At 36.9% G+C, this 20,049-nt stretch overlaps 1 protein-coding gene across 1 annotated transcript in view; it reads left to right on the top strand.

Moving 5' to 3' along the window:
• Positions 1 to 16,451, top strand: part of slc43a1a (solute carrier family 43 member 1a) — a 131,571-nt gene extending 115,120 nt beyond the window's left edge. The window contains exons 14-15 of the mRNA XM_062044155.1: positions 7,888 to 8,011; positions 15,428 to 16,451. Coding sequence (XP_061900139.1) covers positions 7,888 to 8,011; positions 15,428 to 15,616 — 313 coding nt within the window. The 3' untranslated portion in view covers positions 15,617 to 16,451. The remainder of the gene's footprint in view (positions 1 to 7,887; positions 8,012 to 15,427) is intronic.
• Positions 16,452 to 20,049: the final 3,598 nt, after the last annotated feature.

A 20,049-nucleotide genomic window follows, 5' to 3' on the forward strand; every position in this document is an offset into this window, starting at 1 on the left:
CCCTGCTTGGCACTCAGCATCAAGGGTTGGAATTGGGGGTTAAATCACCAAAAATTATTCCCGGGCACGTTTCCCATTCAAAATGAATTGGCCATTTTTCAAACTTCCACAATTTCCACATTTTTCACCTGATTCAAACCGTTCCAACTTCAAACTGTTCAGCCTATTCGGGAATTGCGGTCTTTTCCCTTGACAAATTCTAAAAAATTCACAGATTTCCCAAAATTCCAGGTTTTCCGGGACATTGTTAGAGTGTCCGCCCTGAGATGGGTAGGTTGTGAGTTCAAACCCCGGCCGAGTCATACCAAAGACTATAAAAATGGTACCCATTTTTTGGCACTCAGCATCAAGGGTTGGAATTGGAGGTTAAATCCCCAAAAATTATTCCCGGGTGCGTTTCCCATTCAAAATGAATTGGCCATTTTTCAAACTTCCACAATTTCCACATTTTTCACCTGATTCAAACCGTTCCAACTTCAAACTGTTCAGCCTATTCGGGAATTGCGGTCTTTCCCTTGACAAATTCCAAACATTCCTAGATTTCCCAAAATTCCAGGTTTTCCGGGACATTGTTAGAGTGTCCGCCCTGAGATGGGTAGGTTGTGAGTTCAAACCCCGGCCGAGTCATACCAAAGACTATAAAAATTAATTGGCCATTTATCAAACTTCCACAATTCCCACCCGATTCAAACCGTTCCAACTTCAAACTGTTCAGCCTATTCGGGAATTGCGGTCTTTCCCTTCACCAATTCTAAAAAATTCACAGATTTCCCAAAATTCCAGGTTTTCCAGGACATTGTTAGAGTGTCCTCCCTGAGATGGGTAGGTCGTGAGTTCAACCCCGGCCGAGTCATACCAAAGACTATAAAAATGGGAGCCATTACCTCCCTGCTTGGCACTCAGCATCAAGGGTTGGAATTGGGGGTTAAATCACCAAAAATTATTCCCTGGGCACGTTTCCCATTCAAAATGAATTGGCCATTTTTCAAACTTCCACAATTTCCACATTTTTCACCTGATTCAAACCGTTCCAACTTCAAACTGTTCAGCATATTCGGGAATTGCGGTCTTTCCCTTGACAAATTCTAAAAAATTCACAGATTTCCCAAAATTCCAGGTTTTCCGGGACATTGTTAGAGTGTCCGCCCTGAGATGGGTAGGTTGTGAGTTCAAACCAAAAACTATAAAAATGGTACCCATTTTTTGGCACTCAGCATCAAGGGTTGGAATTGGGGGTTAAATCCCCAAAAATTATTCCCGGGTGCGTTTCCCATTCAAAATTATTTGGCCATTTTTCAAACTTCCACAATTTCCACATTTTTCACCTGATTCAAACCGTTCCAACTTCAAACTGTTCAGCCTATTCGGGAATTGCGGTCTTTCCCTTGACAAATTCCAAACATTCCTAGATTTCCCAAAATTCCAGGTTTTCCGGGACATTGTTAGAGTGTCCGCCCTGAGATGGGTAGGTCGTGAGTTCAAACCCCGGCCGAGTCATACCAAAGACTATAAAAATGGGAGCCATTACCTCCCTGCTTGGCACTCAGCATCAAAGGTTGGAATTGGGGGTTAAATCACCAAAAATTATTCCCGGGCACGTTTCCCATTCAAAATGAATTGGCCATTTTTCAAACTTCCACAATTTCCACATTTTTCACCCGATTCAAACCGTTCCAACTTCAAACTGTTCAGCCTATTCAGGAATTGCGGTCTTTCCCTTGACAAATTCCAAAAATTCCCAGATTTCCCAAAATTCCAGGTTTTCCGGTGCATTGTTAGAGTGTCCGCCCTGAGATGGGTAGGTTGTGAGTTCAAACCCCGGCCGAGTCATACCAAAGACTACAAAAATGGGAGCCATTACCTCCCTGCTTGGCACTCAGCATCAAAGGTTGGAATTGGGGGTTAAATCACCAAAAATTATTCCCGGGCACGTTTCCCATTCAAAATAAATTGGCCATTTTTCTAACTTCCACAATTTCCACATTTTTCACCCGATTCAAACCGTTCCAACTTCAAACTGTTCAGCCTATTCAGGAATTGCGGTCTTTCCCTTGACAAATTCCAAAAATTCCCAGATTTCCCAAAATTCCAGGTTTTCCGGTGCATTGTTAGAGTGTCCGCCCTGAGATGGGTATGTCGTGAGTTCAAACCCCGGCCGAGTCATACCAAAGACTATAAAAATGAATTGGCCATTTTTCAAACTTCCACAATTTCCAAATTTTTCACCCGATTAAAACCGTTCCAACTTCAAGCTGTTCAGCCTATTCGGGAATTGCGGTCTTTCCCTTGACAAATTCCAAACATTCCTAGATTTCCCCAAATTCCAGGTTTTCCGGGACATTGTTAGAGTGTCCGCCCTGAGATGGGTAGGTTGTGAGTTCAAACCCCGGCCGAGTCATACCAAAGACTACAAAAATGGGAGCCATTACCTCCCTGCTTGGCACTCAGCATCAAAGGTTGGAATTGGGGGTTAAATCACCAAAAATTATTCCCGGGCACGTTTCCCATTCAAAATAAATTGGCCATTTTTCTAACTTCCACAATTTCCACATTTTTCTCCCGATTCAAACCGTTCCAACTTCAAACTGTTCAGCCTATTCGGGAATTGCGGTCTTTCCCTTGACAAATTCCAAAACTTCCCAGATCTCCCAAAATTCCAGATTTTCCGGGACATTGTTAGAGTGTCCGCCCTGAGATGGGTAGGTTGTGAGTTCAAACCCCGGCCGAGTCATACCAAAGACTACAAGAATGAATTGGCCATTTTTCTAACTTCCACAATTTCCACATTTTTCACCCGATTCAAACCATTCCAACTTCAAACTGTTCAGCCTATTCGGGAATTGCGGTCTTTCCCTTGACAAATTCCAAAAATTCCCAGATTTGATGGGAATTTGATGAGATGGGTAGGTCGTGAGTTCAAATCCCGGCCGAGTCATACCAAAGACTATAAAAATGGGAGCCATTACCTCCCTGCTTGGCACTCAGCATCAAGGGTTGGAATTGGGGGTTAAATCACCGAAAATGATTCCCGGGCGCGGCATATTCAAACCATTCCACTTTCAACACATTCCACTCATCCTGGACATTCAAACTATCATTAATTTCCAAGTTTGAAAAAGTTCCAGGAATTCCCATTTTTCTGGCAACTACTTCTTCCACATTTTTCAACCCACTTCAACCGTTCCATCGTCAAAACATTCTAATCAGGTCAAAAAATGAAGTTGTTTTTCGGAACTGGAAAAATTCCCGATTTTCCCGAAATTCCTTAATACCATTTGTCAATTAAAAATGTTCCTAATTCGACATTTCTCGACCGATTTGAAAAATTCCAACACCAACCTTTTCCATTCATTCAGAACGTTCAAGTTTTTTTTTTAACATTTTCCAAAAAAATTCCCGCTTTCCCCGAAATTCCCATTGAAATGAATGGGACATTCTTCAAAGTTCCACAATTCCCACATTTTTCAACCGTTTCCAACTCAAACTCTTCCACATTCAAAACATTCCAACTATTCTAGCATTCATACTACATTCTGTCAGCATTTCACTTCAACTTCAGCATTGGAGCATTCACACATCATTCCTTCAGGAATTGCCTCTTCTAGTTTAATCTATTAAGAGTTAGAATGTGTAATCGCCTCATTATGTTCACAATTCCCTATGGATCTGATCATTACATTTTTTCATGTAAAAATTGATGGATAACAGATTAGCTTTTGGAATCATAAGTCAGGAGGACAAGCCTTTTATTCAAAAAAATGTTTGGGATATATGTTAATAATACAGGAATGTCTCAACTTTTTTAACAGGGGCTGCATACTAAAAAGCCTAAAGTATATATCAATCAATCAATCAAAGTTTATTTATATAGCCCTGAATCACATACAGTACAGGCCAAAAGTTTGGACACACCTTCTCATTCAATGTCTTTTCTTTATTTTCATGACTATTTACATTGTAGATTGTCACATCAAAACTATGAATTAGCACATGTGGAGTTATGTACTTAGCAGATAAAAAGGTGAAATAACTGAAAACATGTTTTATATTCCAGTTTCTTCAAAATAGCCACCCTTTGCTCTGATTACTGCTTTGCACACTCTTGGCATTCTCTCCATGAGCTTCAAGCACGCCTGTGAAGTGAAAGCCATTTCAGTTGACTACCTCTTGAAGCTCATGAAGAGAATGCCAAGAGTGTGCGAAAAAGTAATCAGAGCAAAGGGTGGGCTATTTTGAAGAAACTAGGATATAAAACATGTTTTCAGTTATTTCCCCTTTTTTTTTGTTAAGTACATAACTCCACATGTGTTCATTCATAGTTTTGATGTGACAATCTACAATGTAAATAGTCATGAAAATAAAGAAAACACATTGAATGAGAAGGTGTGTCCAAACTTTTGGCCTGTACTGTGTATATTTATGTTGTAAAAGAAAATTCTACAGCAAAATGACATATTTAAAGACCAAACTAAGTGTCATCTTTTTCCTATAGGTGAAAAAGTGTACTATTATTAATGATTACAGTGGTAAGAAAACCTGTAAAAATAAAAATAAAAAGACAATGAGAAAAAGCTGAGATTTTGAAATTAATAAAATACTGTTGCTTAAAACAAAACCTACCCTAAGTTTTGTCTTTAAATACTGGAAATATAATGTGAGTGTGAAAAGCACTAATCGGAGCAAAGGGTGGCTATTTTGAAGAAACTAGAATATAAAACATGTTTTCAGTTATTTCACTTTTTTTTTTGTTAAGTACATAACTCCACTTGTGTTCATTCATAGTTTTGATGTGACAATCTACAATGTACACTACCGTTCAAAAGTTTGGGGTCACCCAAACAATTTTGTGGAATAGCCTTCATTTCTAAGAAGAAGAATAGACTGTTGAGTTTCAGATGAAAGTTCTCTTTTTCTGGCCATTTTGAGTGTTTAATTGACCCCACAAATGTGATGCTCCAGAAACTCAATCTGCTCAAAGGAAGGTCAGTTTTGTAGCTTCTGTAACGAGCTAAACTGTTTTCAGATGTGTGAACATGATTGCACAAGGGTTTTCTAATCATCAATTAGCCTTCTGAGCCACTGAGCAAACACATTGTACCATTAGAACACTGGAGTGATAGTTGCTGGAAATGGGCCTCTATACACCTATGTAGATATTGCACCCAAAACCAGACATTTGCAGCTAGAATAGTCATTTACCACATTAGCAATGTATAGAGTGTATTTCTTTAAGTTAAGACTAGTTTAAAGTTATCTTCATTGAAAAGTACAGTGCTTTTCCTTCAAAAATAAGGACATTTCAATGTGACCCCAAACTTTTGAACGGTAGTGTAAATAGTCATGAAAATAAAGAAAATGCATTGAATGAGAAGAAGGTGTGTCCTAACTTTTGGCCTGTACTGTATATTTTTATGTTGTAAAAGAACATTCTACAAAAAAAAGACATATTTAAAGACCAAACTTAGTGTCATATTTTTCTTATAGGTGAAGAAGTGCACTATTATTAATTTTAAAAAACCTGTAAAAATGAAAAAAACTGAGATTTTGAAATGAATAAAACACTGTTGATTAAAACAAAACTTAGCCTAAGTTTTGTCTTTAAATACTGTAAATATAATGTCTGTTTTTAATTGTTGACTTTTTTACAAAACTGCATACTTTAACTTTTCAGTATGCGACCCTTGGTGGAAAAAAAAGACAATGAGAAAAAGCTGAGATATTGAAATTAATAAAATACTGTTGCTTAAAACAAAACTTACCCTAAGTTTTGTCTTTAAATACTGGAAATATAATGTGAGTGTGCAAAGCACTAATCGGAGCAAAGGGTGGCTATTTTGAAGAAACTAGAATATAAAACATGTTTTCAGTTATTTCACCTTTTTTTTTGTTAAGTACATAACTCCACTTGTGTTCATTCATAGTTTTGATGTGACAATTTACAATGTACACTACCGTTCAAAAGTTTGGGGTCACCCAAACAATTTTGTGGAATAGCCTTCATTTCTAAGAACAAAAATAGACTGTCGAGTTTCAGATGAAAGTTCTCTTTTTCTGGCCATTTTGAGCGTTTAATTGACCCCACAAATGTGATGCTCCAGAAACTCAATCTGCTCAAAGGAAGGTCAGTTTTGTAGCTTCTGTAACGAGCTAAAGTGTTTTCAGATGTGTGAACATGATTGCACAAGGGTTTTCTAATCATCAATTAGCCTTCTGAGCCAATGAGCAAACACATTGTACCATTAGAACACTGGAGTGATAGTTGCTGGAAATGGGCCTCTATACACCTATGTAGATATTGCACCCAAAACCAGACATTTGCAGCTAGAATAGTCATTTACCACATTAGCAATGTATAGAGTGTATTTCTTTAAAGTTAAGACTAGTTTAAAGTTATCTTCATTGAAAAGTACAGTGCTTTTCCTTCAAAAATAAGGACATTTCAATGTGACCCCAAACTTTTGAACGGTAGTGTAAATCAGGGGTGTCAAACTCATTTTAGATCGGGGGCCACATGGAGGAAAATCTACTCCCAAGTGGGCCGGACTGGTAAAATCACGGCACGATAACTTAAAAATAAAGACAACTTCAGATTGTTTTCTTTTTTTTTTAAAATAGAACAAGCACATTCTGAAAATGTACAAATCATAATGTTGTTGGGTTTTTTTTTACACTTACATGTTGTGGTTAACAGTATTCTATCTTTATTTGTCATTATTTATACTTTCTGAATAAATTATGTGATAATATTCATCAGTCAAATCATTGGTGTTGATTTTCAATCTATCAAGATAAAAAAAATAATATCAAAATCATGTTATTCATGTAGTTTGATCATTTTCCTGGACTGGTGCACTCACATCATGTGGTTACTTCTTTTTTTTTTTACATATGTAGCATCATCCCCAATGATACAAAGAATTGCTATTGCGACATCTAGTGGACACATTTAGAACGGCGGTTTCTTTCATTCCAAAATTTCGGCTCATTTTTATATTTAGCAAACTTATCCCGCGGGCCGGATAAAACCTGTTCGGGGGCCTGATCCGGCCCACGGGCCGTACGTTTGACACCCCTGGTGTAAATAGTCATGAAAATAAAGAAAATGCATTGAATGAGAAGAAGGTGTGTCCTAACTTTTGGCCTGTACTGTATATTTTTATGTTGTAAAAGAACATTCTACAAAAAAAAGACATATTTAAAGACCAAACTTAGTGTCATCTTTTTCTTATAGGTGAAGAAGTGCACTATTATTCATTTTAAAAACCTGTAAAAATGAAAAAAACTGAGATTTTGAAATGAATAAAACACTGTTGATTAAAACAAAGCTTTGTCTTTAAATACTGTAAATATGTCTGTTTTTAATTGTTGACTTTTTTACAAAACTGCATACTTTAACTTTTCAGTATGCGACCCTTGGTGGAAGAAGTTTGGATCCATATTAGTATGAAATATTTAGCTTTTTTAACATTACATCACAAATTGTTGCTCTTTTTTCAAATGTTTCATCTTGTTTGTTTTTTACCCCACAATAAGCTGCGGGCCAACAAAACTGGAGCTGCAGGCAGCACTGTGGACACCCCTGTGTTATCATGTTGCTGCATGCTCACATAGTTCCCAACTTTAAAAGACAGGCACTTTTATGCGGTACATGCATTTTTTTGGGGGGTCAAAATTGCAAGAACGAATATGTTTATGAAGAAATACGAGGTGCTTTATTAATGCACATTATTTCCAGGCTTTCGCTGGCCACGTTAGACGACATGGCGGGTTAGATGTGTTCTAGGTTCTTGGATGACATGCTTTGGAACAGGCAGAATTTGTGATGTGGCTCTTTCATGTGTGTCCCTGTCAGCCAATGATAAACCTCCAGTCCCTCTGCCAACACAGATACCCATCTAACCACTTTGGCACGCTGACGGGCCTCCAATCCATGATCAGCGCATTGGTTGCCCTGCTGCAGCAGCCCCTCTTCATCGCCATGGTCGGCCCTCTTAAAGGAAACCCCTACGTGGTGAGGACATGCTCTCCTACCAATTATATTTCACAATGCTTAATCCATTTTCTACCGCTAGTCCCTTTCATGCTGGAGCCTATCCCAGCTTGCAATTGCTTTTTAGTCGAGATGTCCGATAATGGCTTTTTTGCCGATATTGTCCAACTCTTAATTACAGATTCCGATATCAACCGATACCGATATATACAGTGGTGGAATTAACACATTATTATGCCTAATTTTGTTGTGATGCATTAAACAATGTAACAAGGTTTTCCAAAATAAATCAACTCAAGTTATGGAAAAAAAATGCCAACATGGCACTGCCATATTTATTATTGAAGTCGCAAAGTGCGTAATTTTTTTTTTAACATGCCTCAAAACAGCAGCTTGGAATTTGGGACATGCTCTACCTGAGAGAGCATGAGGAGGTTGAGGTGGGCGGGGTTGGGGGTAGCGGGGGGTGTATATTGTAGAGTTAGTGCTGCAAGGGGTTCTGGGTGTTTGTTCTGTTGTGTTACGGTGCGGATGTTCTCCCGAAATGTGTTTGTCATTCTTGTTTGGTGTGGGTTCACAGTGTGGCGCGTATTTGTAACAGTGTTAAAGTTGTTTATATGGCTACCCTCAGTGTGACCTGTATGTGCTGTTGACCAAGTTTGCCTTGCATTCACTCGTGTGTGTGAAAAAACGTAGATATTATGTGACTGGACAGTGCCTTTAAGGTTTATTGCCGCTCTGTACTTCTCCCTACGTCCGTGTACACAGCGGCGTTTTAAAAAGTCATACGTTTTACTTTTGAAACCGATACCGATAATTTCCGATATTACATTTTAAAGCATTTATCGGCCGATTATATCGGCAGTCCTTACTTTTTAGCCCTTTGGAACCATTTGCTCAACACATGTTTTCAGTGGAAAAAAATGAACCTCACTCCAAACCAACAGGGGGCAGAATAATGTAACAAAGTTAGAATTTTATCCAATAACGTTATAAGATTTTCATACATTAACCTGTTTGACAAAATTGTGTTGTTTAACAAACTTAGAAGACCACTAAAAAGTATTTTTGTCCTTTCAATAATTTTTTCCTGCATTTTTAGTTGTGTTCCTCAATTATGCATTAGTTTTCCAAAGAGGGTTTTTTCATGTTAAATTAAAACAGTTCTTTCACAGGACTACCCCAAAGCCAAACACCTTCTTCATTCTGGAATATATTTTATTTATTTATTTATTTTGCTCAAATCTTTTAATCAACTGCTGCCCTAAAAGCAAACAAATATGTAAGGTTTTTATTGTAACCCTTTAAAAGCCTTTTGATGAAATTACCACCATTTTCTATTACTAACATTTGCATTATTTTAGTTATTGTATCAATTTAAACCTGTCATAATATCTAATCAAAAGGCATTGGCGTTGTTAGGCCTATTTTAGGGGGGCTCAAGCCCCCCTAAAATGTTCTTAAGCCCCCTAAATAATTTGGTGTTAAAAAAAATAAAAAAATAAAATCTTTTTTTTTTTTTACAAATACATGCCGACATATTCATTATAAAGTGGCCCGAATATGAGTTTAAATAAATAATCATATAACCTGTCATTATTCACTCAGTTTCCCCTCACTTCATAGTGTAAGGTAGAGAGCCCCTTTAGTGCGTCGGTATCCAATCCATTCCACTTGTTCATATAGAAAATGCCCACATCACTCAAAATCCAGTCCGCATTTTCTCTGCGACCTTGCATGCGGTCCTGCAGGTGTACGAAGCACATTAGCACACAGCACTGCAGAACAAGAACCTTGTGTCTGCAATTGTAAATCATTTAGTTTTTAAGTTTTTGTTTCTTGTAGAATCTATATAAAGTAATATACATTAGCCTATTGTTAAAATAATGAAAAAAACATCATTAAATATATTTGCTTTATTGTATTGTTACATTAATAGCTGTTGTATTATTATAGGATGGCTTGTTAAACATTTCATAGGATTTTCAGAGGGTGGAAAAACCAAGACATTTAATATAAAATGTAAAATGAATAAATACATAAAAAGAAAAAGAAAAAAAATGGTTAAAAGCCATCGTCCCGGGGAGCATTTAATTTCGTCCCGTGCATTTTTTTTTACTGTCCCCGGGACGACGGGACTACGTTAATCTCAAGCCCTGGAAGTTACATTTTATTGTTTGCATTATTTGTTTCAGCATTGCACTTTGAAGATGGTCCCTCAGCTCTTTGACAGCTTTGGCTCTTTTTCAGATCAGCAGACGGACTCTAAGTCTTTTTTATTTACAGTTTATATAAATGTTTCTCATTTCTATTCAGACTTCCATATATATTTAATTTCCTTAACGGCTTGCCATAATATATATATATATATATATATATATATATATATATATATATATATATATATATATATATATATATATATATATATATATAAATATATTATATACAAGCCAAATTATCCCGATCCAGATATTTCTTTAATTCAAGTAATTAAGTAATATTTCCAGGGCTTGAATTTACAACCATTTTAGTCACATATGTGGCCAAAATGTAATCTGTGCAACTTCAAAATATTTGGGAACAAACAATTATTGTATTGTGAGCTAAAGTGGTGGCATTAGCATATATGTTGTGAAGTAATAACATAGAGGCTAATGCCATGACTTTCATTGTGTTTCTTGTTGATGCTGTAAACAAAATGTCACCATGTTTGTTGTTGTACTGAACACACATTGAAAAGAAACCCACTGAAATAATAATAATAACAATGATTCATTTCTAAGTCTTTGTTAGCCGTTTGTGAAGTTTTGTGCTCGTGCGCTACGGTCGCTCGCATCCTGTGCATCTCCTGGGGGCTAAGCCCCCCCTGTCCTTAAAAGCTAGTGACGCCCCTGTCAAAAGGCATTTAAAATAAAAATGACATTTTTAATATTTTGGTTTAGGTTGAGAAATTTTAGCAAAAGAAGTAAAGAAGAAATATGAATTTAAAATAGTTTTATGTCCTGCTTGGCTTTGAAGATAATTCAAATGGAATGTCCACAGATGGTTAAATAAGTTAGTGCCATCAAACTGTAGAACACATTGGAGGGAGCGGAAGGAGCACACGGACAATGTGTGACAATATCAACAATATAATGTGCAATAGTAAGACTTTCCACCTTAAATAAAATACGCATTTTATATTATTGCTTGCGCTAGCTTTCTAAGACTCTTATTTTGTTAGTGCAGGCAGGATGAAGCAGGGCTTTTATTGCGAAGAGAGGTCGGTCTTTAGAGTTTTGACGGCCGGTACGGCGCGAGTCTGCTGAAATAAAAAGTGTTTCTCGCCTTCTTGTCGGTCATTTTTTCCTAATAATGATCATCTCACAAGACCCTCGGGTGCCGTGAATGTCAATCAAGTGACGAAAGTGAAGATTGATGATCGCTCATTTTTAGGTCTATTTTTCAATGCTTGGCTGGCGATCGGCTGACACACCCTCCACCATCCACCGCTAGCTCGCCATCCACGTCATGGCCACCCCTGATTTAGGAAAATAATTAAGTATACTATTTTATATGATCTTTTGTATGTTTTATGGCAAATACATTAACTTGTTATTAGAGATGTCCGATAATATCGGACTGCCGATGTTATCGGCCGATAAATGCTTTGAAATGTAATATGGGAAATTATCGGTATCGGTTTCAAAAAGTAAAATGTATGACTTTTTAAAACGCCGCTGTGTACACGGACGTAGGGAGAAGTACAGAGCGCCAATAAACCGGCTCAATCACACAATATCTACGGCTTTTCACACATACGAGTGAATGCAACGCATACTTGGTCAACAGCCATATAGGTCACACTGAGGGTTGCCGTATGAACAACTTTAACACAGTTACAAATATGCGCCACACTGTCAACCCACGCCAAACAAGAATGACAAACACATTTCGGGAGAACGTCCGCACCGTAACACAACAGAACAAATACCCAGAACCCCTTGCAGCACTAACTCTCCCGTGACGCTACAATATACACCCCCCGCCACCCCCCTACCCCGCCCACCTCAACCTCCTCATGCTCTCTCAGGGAGAGCATGTCCCAAATTCCAAGCTGCTGTTTTGAGGCATGTTAAAAACAAATAACACACTTTGTGACTTCAATAATAAATATGGCAGTGCCATGTTGGCACTTTTTTCCATAACTTGAGTTGATTTATTTTGGAAAACCTTGTTACATTGTTTAATGCATCCAGCGGGGCATCACAAAAGAATTAGTAAAGATGTCCAATAATAATCGGCCTGCCGATATTATGGGCCGATAAATGCTTTAAAATGTAATATCGGAAATTATCGGTATTGGTTTTTTTATTACCGGTATGGTTTTTTTTTATTTTATTTTATTAAATCAACATAAAAAACACAAGATACACTTACAATTAGTGCACCAACCCAAAAAACCTCCCTCCCCCATTCACACTCATTCACACAAAAGGGTTGTTTCTTTCTGTTATTAATATTCTGGTTCCTACATTATATATCAATATATATCAATACAGTCTGCAAGGAATACAGTCCGTAAGCACACATGATTGTGCGTGCTGCTGCTCCACTAATAGTTCCAACCTGTCACAGTTAATTTTACTCATTTTCATTCATTACTAGTTTCTATGTAACTGTTTTTGTATTGTTTTACTTTCTTTTTTATTCAAGAAAATGTATTTAATTCATTTATTTTATTGTATTAATTTTTTTAAAAAGGACCTCATCTTCACCATACCTGGTTGTCCAAATTAGGCATAATAATGTGTTAATTCCACGACTGTATATACGGTATCGGTAATTAAAGGCCTACTGAAATGAATTTTTTTTATTTAAACGGGAATAGCAGATCAATTCTATGTGTCATACTTGATCATTTCGCGATATTGCCATATTTTTGCTGAAAGGATTTAGTACAGAACAACGATGATAAAGATCGCAACTTTTGGTATCTGATAAAAACAACCCTTGCCCCTACCGGAAGTAGCGTGACGTCACAAGACAAAGGATTCCTCACAATTCCGCTTTGTTTACAATGGAGCGAGAGACATTCGGACCGAGAAAGCGACGATTACCCCATTAATTTGAGCGAAAAGATGAAAGATTCGTGGATGAGGAACGTGAGAGTGAAGGACTACAGTGTAGTGCAGGGTGTATCTTTTTTTCGCTCTGACCGTAACTTAGGTACAAGCTGGCTCATTGGATTCCACACTCTCTCCTTTTTCTATTGTGGATCACGGATTTGTATTCTAAACCACCTCGGATACTATATCCTCTTGAAAATGAGAGTCGAGAACGCAAAATGGACATTCACGGTGACTGAACATGTAAATACACGGTTAATAATTTTCAGCTTGGCGAAGCTAAAAAAAAATAGAAGCTAACTTAGCTACGGGGCTAACGTGATAGCATCAGTTTAATATGCAGATAGAAACTAAATTTAAAAAAACCCTGACTGGAAGGATAGACAGAAGATCAACAATACTATTAAACCATGAACATGTAAATACACGGTTAATAATTTTCAGCTTGGCGAAGCTAAAAAAATAGAAGCTAACTTAGCTACGGGGCTAACGTGATAGCATCAGTTTAATATGCAGATAGAAACTAAATACTATTAAACCATGAACATGTAAATACACGGTTAATAATTTTCAGCTTGGCGAAGCTAAAAAAATAGAAGCTAACTTAGCTACGGGGCTAACGTGATAGCATCAGTTTAATATGCAGATAGAAACTAAATTAAAAAAAACCCTGACTGGAAGGATAGACAGAAGATCAACAATACTATTAAACCATGAACATGTAAATACACGGTTAATAATTTTCAGCTTGGCGAAGCTAAAAAAATAGAAGCTAACTTAGCTACGGGGCTAACGTGATAGCATCAGTTTAATATGCAGATAGAAACTAAATACTATTAAACCATGAACATGTAAATACACGGTTAATAATTTTCAGCTTGGCGAAGCTAAAAAAAATAGAAGCTAACTTAGCTACGGGGCTAACGTGATAGCATCAGTTTAATATGCAGATAGAAACTAAATTTTAAAAAACCCTGACTGGAAGGATAGACAGAAGATCAACAATACTATTAAACCATGAACATGTAAATACACGGTTAATAATTTTCAGCTTGGCGAAGCTAAAAAAATAGAAGCTAACTTAGCTACGGGGCTAACGTGATAGCATCAGTTTAATATGCAGATAGAAACTAAATAAAAAAAAACCCTGACTGGAAGGATAGACAGAAGATCAACAATACTATTAAACCATGAACATGTAAATACACGGTTAATAATTTTCAGCTTGGCGAAGCTAAAAAAATAGAAGCTAACTTAGCTACGGGGCTAACGTGATAGCATCAGTTTAATATGCAGATAGAAACTAAATACTATTAAACCATGAACATGTAAATACACGGTTAATAATTTTCAGCTTGGCGAAGCTAAAAAAATAGAAGCTAACTTAGCTACGGGGCTAACGTGATAGCATCAGTTTAATATGCAGATAGAAACTAAATTAAAAAAAACCTGACTGGAAGGATAGACAGAAGATCAACAATACTATTAAACCATGAACATGTAAATACACGGTTAATAATTTTCAGCTTGGCGAAGCTAAAAAAATAGAAGCTAACTTAGATGCGGTGGCGGGCGTTGTACGCTTTTGACAACACCCCGGCCGCCATCAGAGTCGGCAAGAAACATATATTTCCCTGAAGTTACGTACGTGACATGCACATATCGACACGCACGTACGGGCAAGCGATCAAATGTTTGGAAGCCAAAGCTGTACTCACGGTAGCTCGTCTGCTATCCAGCTCAAAACACAACACAACCTCCTGGTGTTGCTGCAGCCAGCCGCTAATACACCGATCGCACCTACAACTTTCTTATTTGCAGTCTCCATTGTCCATTAAACAAATTGCAAAAGATTCACCAACACAGATGTCCAGAATACTGTGGAATTTTGTGGAAGAAAACAGAGGTATTTGAATCGGGTCCAAACACTTCCCTTGCCCTCGTGACGTCACGTGCATACGTCATCATACCGCGACGTTTTCAAGCGGAAGTTTCGCGGGACATTTGAAATTGGACTTTATAAGTTAACCCAGCCGTATTGGCATGTGTTGCAATGTTACGATTTCATCATTGATATATAAACTATCAGACTGCGTGGTCGGTAGTAGTGGCTTTCAGTAGGCCTTTAAGAGCTGGACAATATCGGATATCGTCAAAAAAGCCATTATCAGAGATCCCTAAAAATTAGGCATAATAATGTGTTAATTCCACGACTGTATATATCGGTATCGGTAATTAAGAGTTGGACAATATCGGCAAAAATCTCTACTTGTTATAAATGAAGACAAATATTTCTCCTGTAACTTTGCAACTTTCTTCTAATCAGATCAACGTGGGCCTGCTGGTCCTCTCTCTGGCTGGCTTCCTGTTGCCTGGTTACCTCTTCTACCACCGCAGAGCCTTGATCAGAGAGAAGGCGGCCCGAGACGCCGGCCAGGAGATGCAAGCCCTCAACCACGCCGAGGCAAACGGCTTCAAGCCCCACAGCAACGGGCAGGCGGCTGTGGAGGCTTGAAAAACCCCAAGGATTCGAGGAATTATAGGATTTTATTTTTGTATGTGCCTTTATAACGAGCGGCGATATATCCAGTGTTTTTTGTTTTTTGGGGGTCATTGTAAATCAGATGAAAATAGGAACGACCCGCCCCCATCCGCCCCCTTGCTTTGCATCCACTGAGAGTGTTTGTGTTAATGCTGTGGTGTGATGTGGACAAACTGTGTGAGCGCCGTTGTTTATTTATTTTTGGGGGGTACATGTCACAGAGCCAAATGAGTGCGATCCAAAGCCATACGTAGGATTCACTCGACAAGCCGACGCAAAGACACTATGGCTATCGCCGTACTTGAAACCCCCCGAATGGAGTTTTCAAGAACAAATCATTGCTAACACCAAAGAACAGCTCGGACAATTGGAGAAACGTTCTGTCTTCAGTATTGTTCCAAGAGTGTGATGAAGTTTTTAGTGCATTATTAATCAAATCCGAAATGTCCAGACAACATGATAAAAAGATAAGAGTTGAAGGTGATTCATACGGATAGGCTGGATGTAGAGACACCATATCTACCTCCTCCATTTCATTCTTTGTACTGTCTCTCTGCAGCCATCTGCCGCCTTCTTTTTAATTGTTTATTTACAGTGTAAAATGTTGATTACCACACCGCAAAATGTAATGGGCGCATCATTTCTTCCTTGCGCGTACAAACCCCTGGCATTTCTATTTTTGAAGATGTATAGCAAATTTGACAAGGAATGACTGATACTCAATTAGGAGAGTGTGTGTTGTTTGAAACACTTTGTACTGCTTTATGCACAGAGATGAACTAGTGTGTGTATAAAATATGTATTTAAAGTGTATTTTTGATACTTTAGCTGCAGTAGCATTGAGAGAAAAAAAAAAAAAAGGGAACTACTAGCAAATGTTCAGTAGTGTGCCAAAATGATTGCTTTGAAAGTTTGTTTTCGTTTGTGTTGATACTCGATTAAGAAACCTGCCAAAACGTGTGTAAGTAAACCAAGGGTGCACAAAGTGGGGACCGCGGGCCAAATTCCATTTCATTTTGCCCGTTAAAGGGAGGCTTCCTCGATTGAATACATATTTATACGGACCTCTTTCAAGCTTACGGAGCCCCTAAAGGGACATGGGGGAAATTTTATTTTTTATAATTTTTTATTTTATTTTTAAATTTTTTTTAGACATGTATCTTGTGTGCAGGAGAAACTTTCTCATGCGCACGAGAAACTTTTTATAAAGTTCTAAAAAAAATAATTAAATAAAATGTACAACAGGAGACAGTTTATCATGTGCACAAGATAGTTTCTTGTGCACATGAGATGCATGTCTAAAAAAAAAAATGTTTTAAATTATACATTTTAAAACATTTTTTTTATAACTTTATAAAAAGTTTCTCGTGCGCACGAGAACGTTTCTAAAAAAAATATATATATACATTTTTTTTTATAACTTTATAAAAAGTTTCTCGTGCGCACGAGAAAGTTTCTTGTGTGCAAGAGATACATGTCTAAAAAAATAAAAAAATTATAAAATTTTTTTTATAACTTTATAAAAAGTTTCTCGTGCGCACAAGAAAGTTTCTCGTGTAGGAGATACATGTCTAAAAAAAAAATGTAAACATTTTTTTTTTTTTTTTTATATACCGGTAACTATAAAAAGTTATAAATAAAAAAAATTTAGATTTTTTTTTTAGACATGTATCTCGTGCGCAAGAGAACTTTTCTCGTGCGCACGAGAACGTTTCTCGTGTGCAGAAAATACATGTCTAAAAAAAATATATATATACATTTTTTTTTATAACTTTATAAAAAGTTTCTCGTGCGCACGAGAAAGTTTCTTGTGTGCAAGAGATACATGTCTAAAAAAAAAAAATGTATACATTTTTTTTATAACTTTATAAAAAGTTTCTCGTGCGCACAAGAAAGTTTCTCGTGTAGGAGATACATGTCTAAAAAAAAATGTAAAAAATTTATTTTTAATTTTTTTATATAACTATAAAAAGTTATAAATAAAAAACATTTAGAATTTTTTTTTAGACATGTATCTCGTGCGCAAGAGAACGTTTCTCGTGCGCACGAGAACGTTTCTCGTGTGCAGAAAATACATGTCTAAAAAATATATATATATAAATTTTTTTTATAACTTTATAAAAAGTTTTTCGTGCGCACGAGAAAGTTTCTTGTGTGCAAGAGATACATGTCTAAAAAAATTTAAAAATTATACATTTTTTTTATAACTTTATAAAAAGTTTCTCGTGCGCACAAGAAAGTTTCTCGTGTAGGAGATACATGTCTAAAAAAAAAATGTAAACAATTTTTTTTTTTATATATATAACTATAAAAAGTTATAAATAAAAAAAAATTTGAATTTTTTTTTAGACATGTATCTCGTGCGCAAGAGAACGTTTCTTGTGCGCACGAGATACATGTCTAAAAAACAAACAAAAAAATATATATATATATATATATTTTTAGACATGTATCTCGTGCGCAAGAGAAAGTTTCTCGTGCGCACGAGATACATGTCTAAAAAAAAAAAATATATATATATATATACATTTTTATTTTTTTTAGGCAGGTATCGTGCGCACGAGAAACTCATGCGCACGAGATACATGTCTAAAATAAATATATATATATATATATACTATTTTTTTTAAATTTTTCTTTTAACTTTATAAAAAGTTTCTCGTGCGCAGGAGATACATGTCTAAAAAAATTAAATAAAATTATACAAAAACACTATTTCCCCTATGTCCCTTTGGGGGCTCCGTACAAGCTCACACAATCATTGAGGCTAAAATCCTCCATCGTGGTGCTGCTGCGTTTGGCCCGTGGCCCAATGTCACTTGCGGGCCAAGTTTGGGCACCGCTGGTGTAAATAATAGTGGCATGAGTGTTGTACTGGATGACATACTGCTTGCTTTACCCATTTTGTGTGTGTACAGTATGTTGCAGTGTATTACGATGAGATGTCGGCTGTGCTCCGTTTTATTCTAGCTCGTACGAGTAAGATCGGCTTCAAATTATGCAATCAGTTTATAAAGAATGATTTTTGGTTTTTTTTGACTCACCGCATTTCCGTGTCAGTACATGTTTATTACTGGCTGCCTTTTAGATGTGACGCTATTATTTCCTGATTCATTTGAATGCATTCTGTTTCAAACTGTCTCTACAGTCAACTTTCCCTGACATTCGGTTGCATGGCAACACGGACTCGAGGAACAAGGCTAGGCCAAAGCAAAGCTGAGAAACACCTGGAAAGTGTTGGTCGCTGCAAGACTCGCTTGTGAAAAACCGTACAACACGAAGCAGTAACACACCGAGTGTGCTCGTAGTGGTTTTCATTAAGCATTCCTGCAGTTTTTTCCCAACAAAATCCGGATTGTTAAATGTAAGATTCATCATAACTAATGCAATGGTTGTTGTGGGGGAGAGAAATGTTGCACATTACATGAAATCACCCCCCTGACGTTGTTCTTGGCTCTATTAATCGTCACTGCTCACGCTAATCTCTCCAAGTAATCATAAATACCATTATTACTGTTTTACGCTTTCTCTGCTAAAATCATTTCATGCAGCTTGCGCATTTTATAAATAAATAAATGTATGTAAGAAGACTTTTTGTGTGAGTTTTTTTTAATTTATTTACAATGTCTCCAAAACTCCCAAAACAAAAATCCATAGCAAAAGTGTTATTTTGACAAGCAAACACACCGTGTGAACCCACATACGACTCATATTATGGCCAAACTTGGAGTTGAAGTTCATTTTATGTTTGTATTCTTTAGCTGGAAATAACACAAGAACTGGATCATATAAATCACTATCAATTATACTGTTTTAAATTAATATCCAAAACCAATGAAGTTGTCACGTTGTGTAAATGGTAAATAAAAACAGAATACAATGATTTGCAAATCCTTTAAAGTTATATTCAATAGAATAGACTGCAAAGACAAGATATTTCATGTTCGAACTGAGAAGCTATTTTTTTGGCAAATAATCATTTACTTGGAATTTAATGGCAGCAACACATTGCAAAAAAGTTGTCACAGGGGCATTTTTACCACTGTGTTACATGGCCTTTCCTTTTAACAACACTCAGTAAAGGTTTGGGAACTGAGGAGACACATTTTTGAAGCTTTTCATGTGGAATTCTTTCCCATTCTTGCTTGATGTACAGCTTAAGTTGTTCAACAGTCCGGGGGTCTCCGTTGTGCTATTTTAGACTTCATAATGCGCCACACATTTTCAATGGGAGACAGGTCTGGACTACAGGCAGGCCAGTCTAGTACCCGCACTCTTTTACTATGAAGCCACGTTGATGTAACACGTGGCTTGGCATCGTCTTGCTGAAATAAGCAGGGGCGTCCATGGTAACGTTGCTTGGATGGCAACATATGTTGCTCCAAAACCTGTATGTACCTTTCAGC

This window comes from Entelurus aequoreus, linkage group LG04 (genome assembly GCF_033978785.1).
Source record: "Entelurus aequoreus isolate RoL-2023_Sb linkage group LG04, RoL_Eaeq_v1.1, whole genome shotgun sequence".
NCBI lineage: Eukaryota > Metazoa > Chordata > Actinopteri > Syngnathiformes > Syngnathidae > Entelurus > Entelurus aequoreus.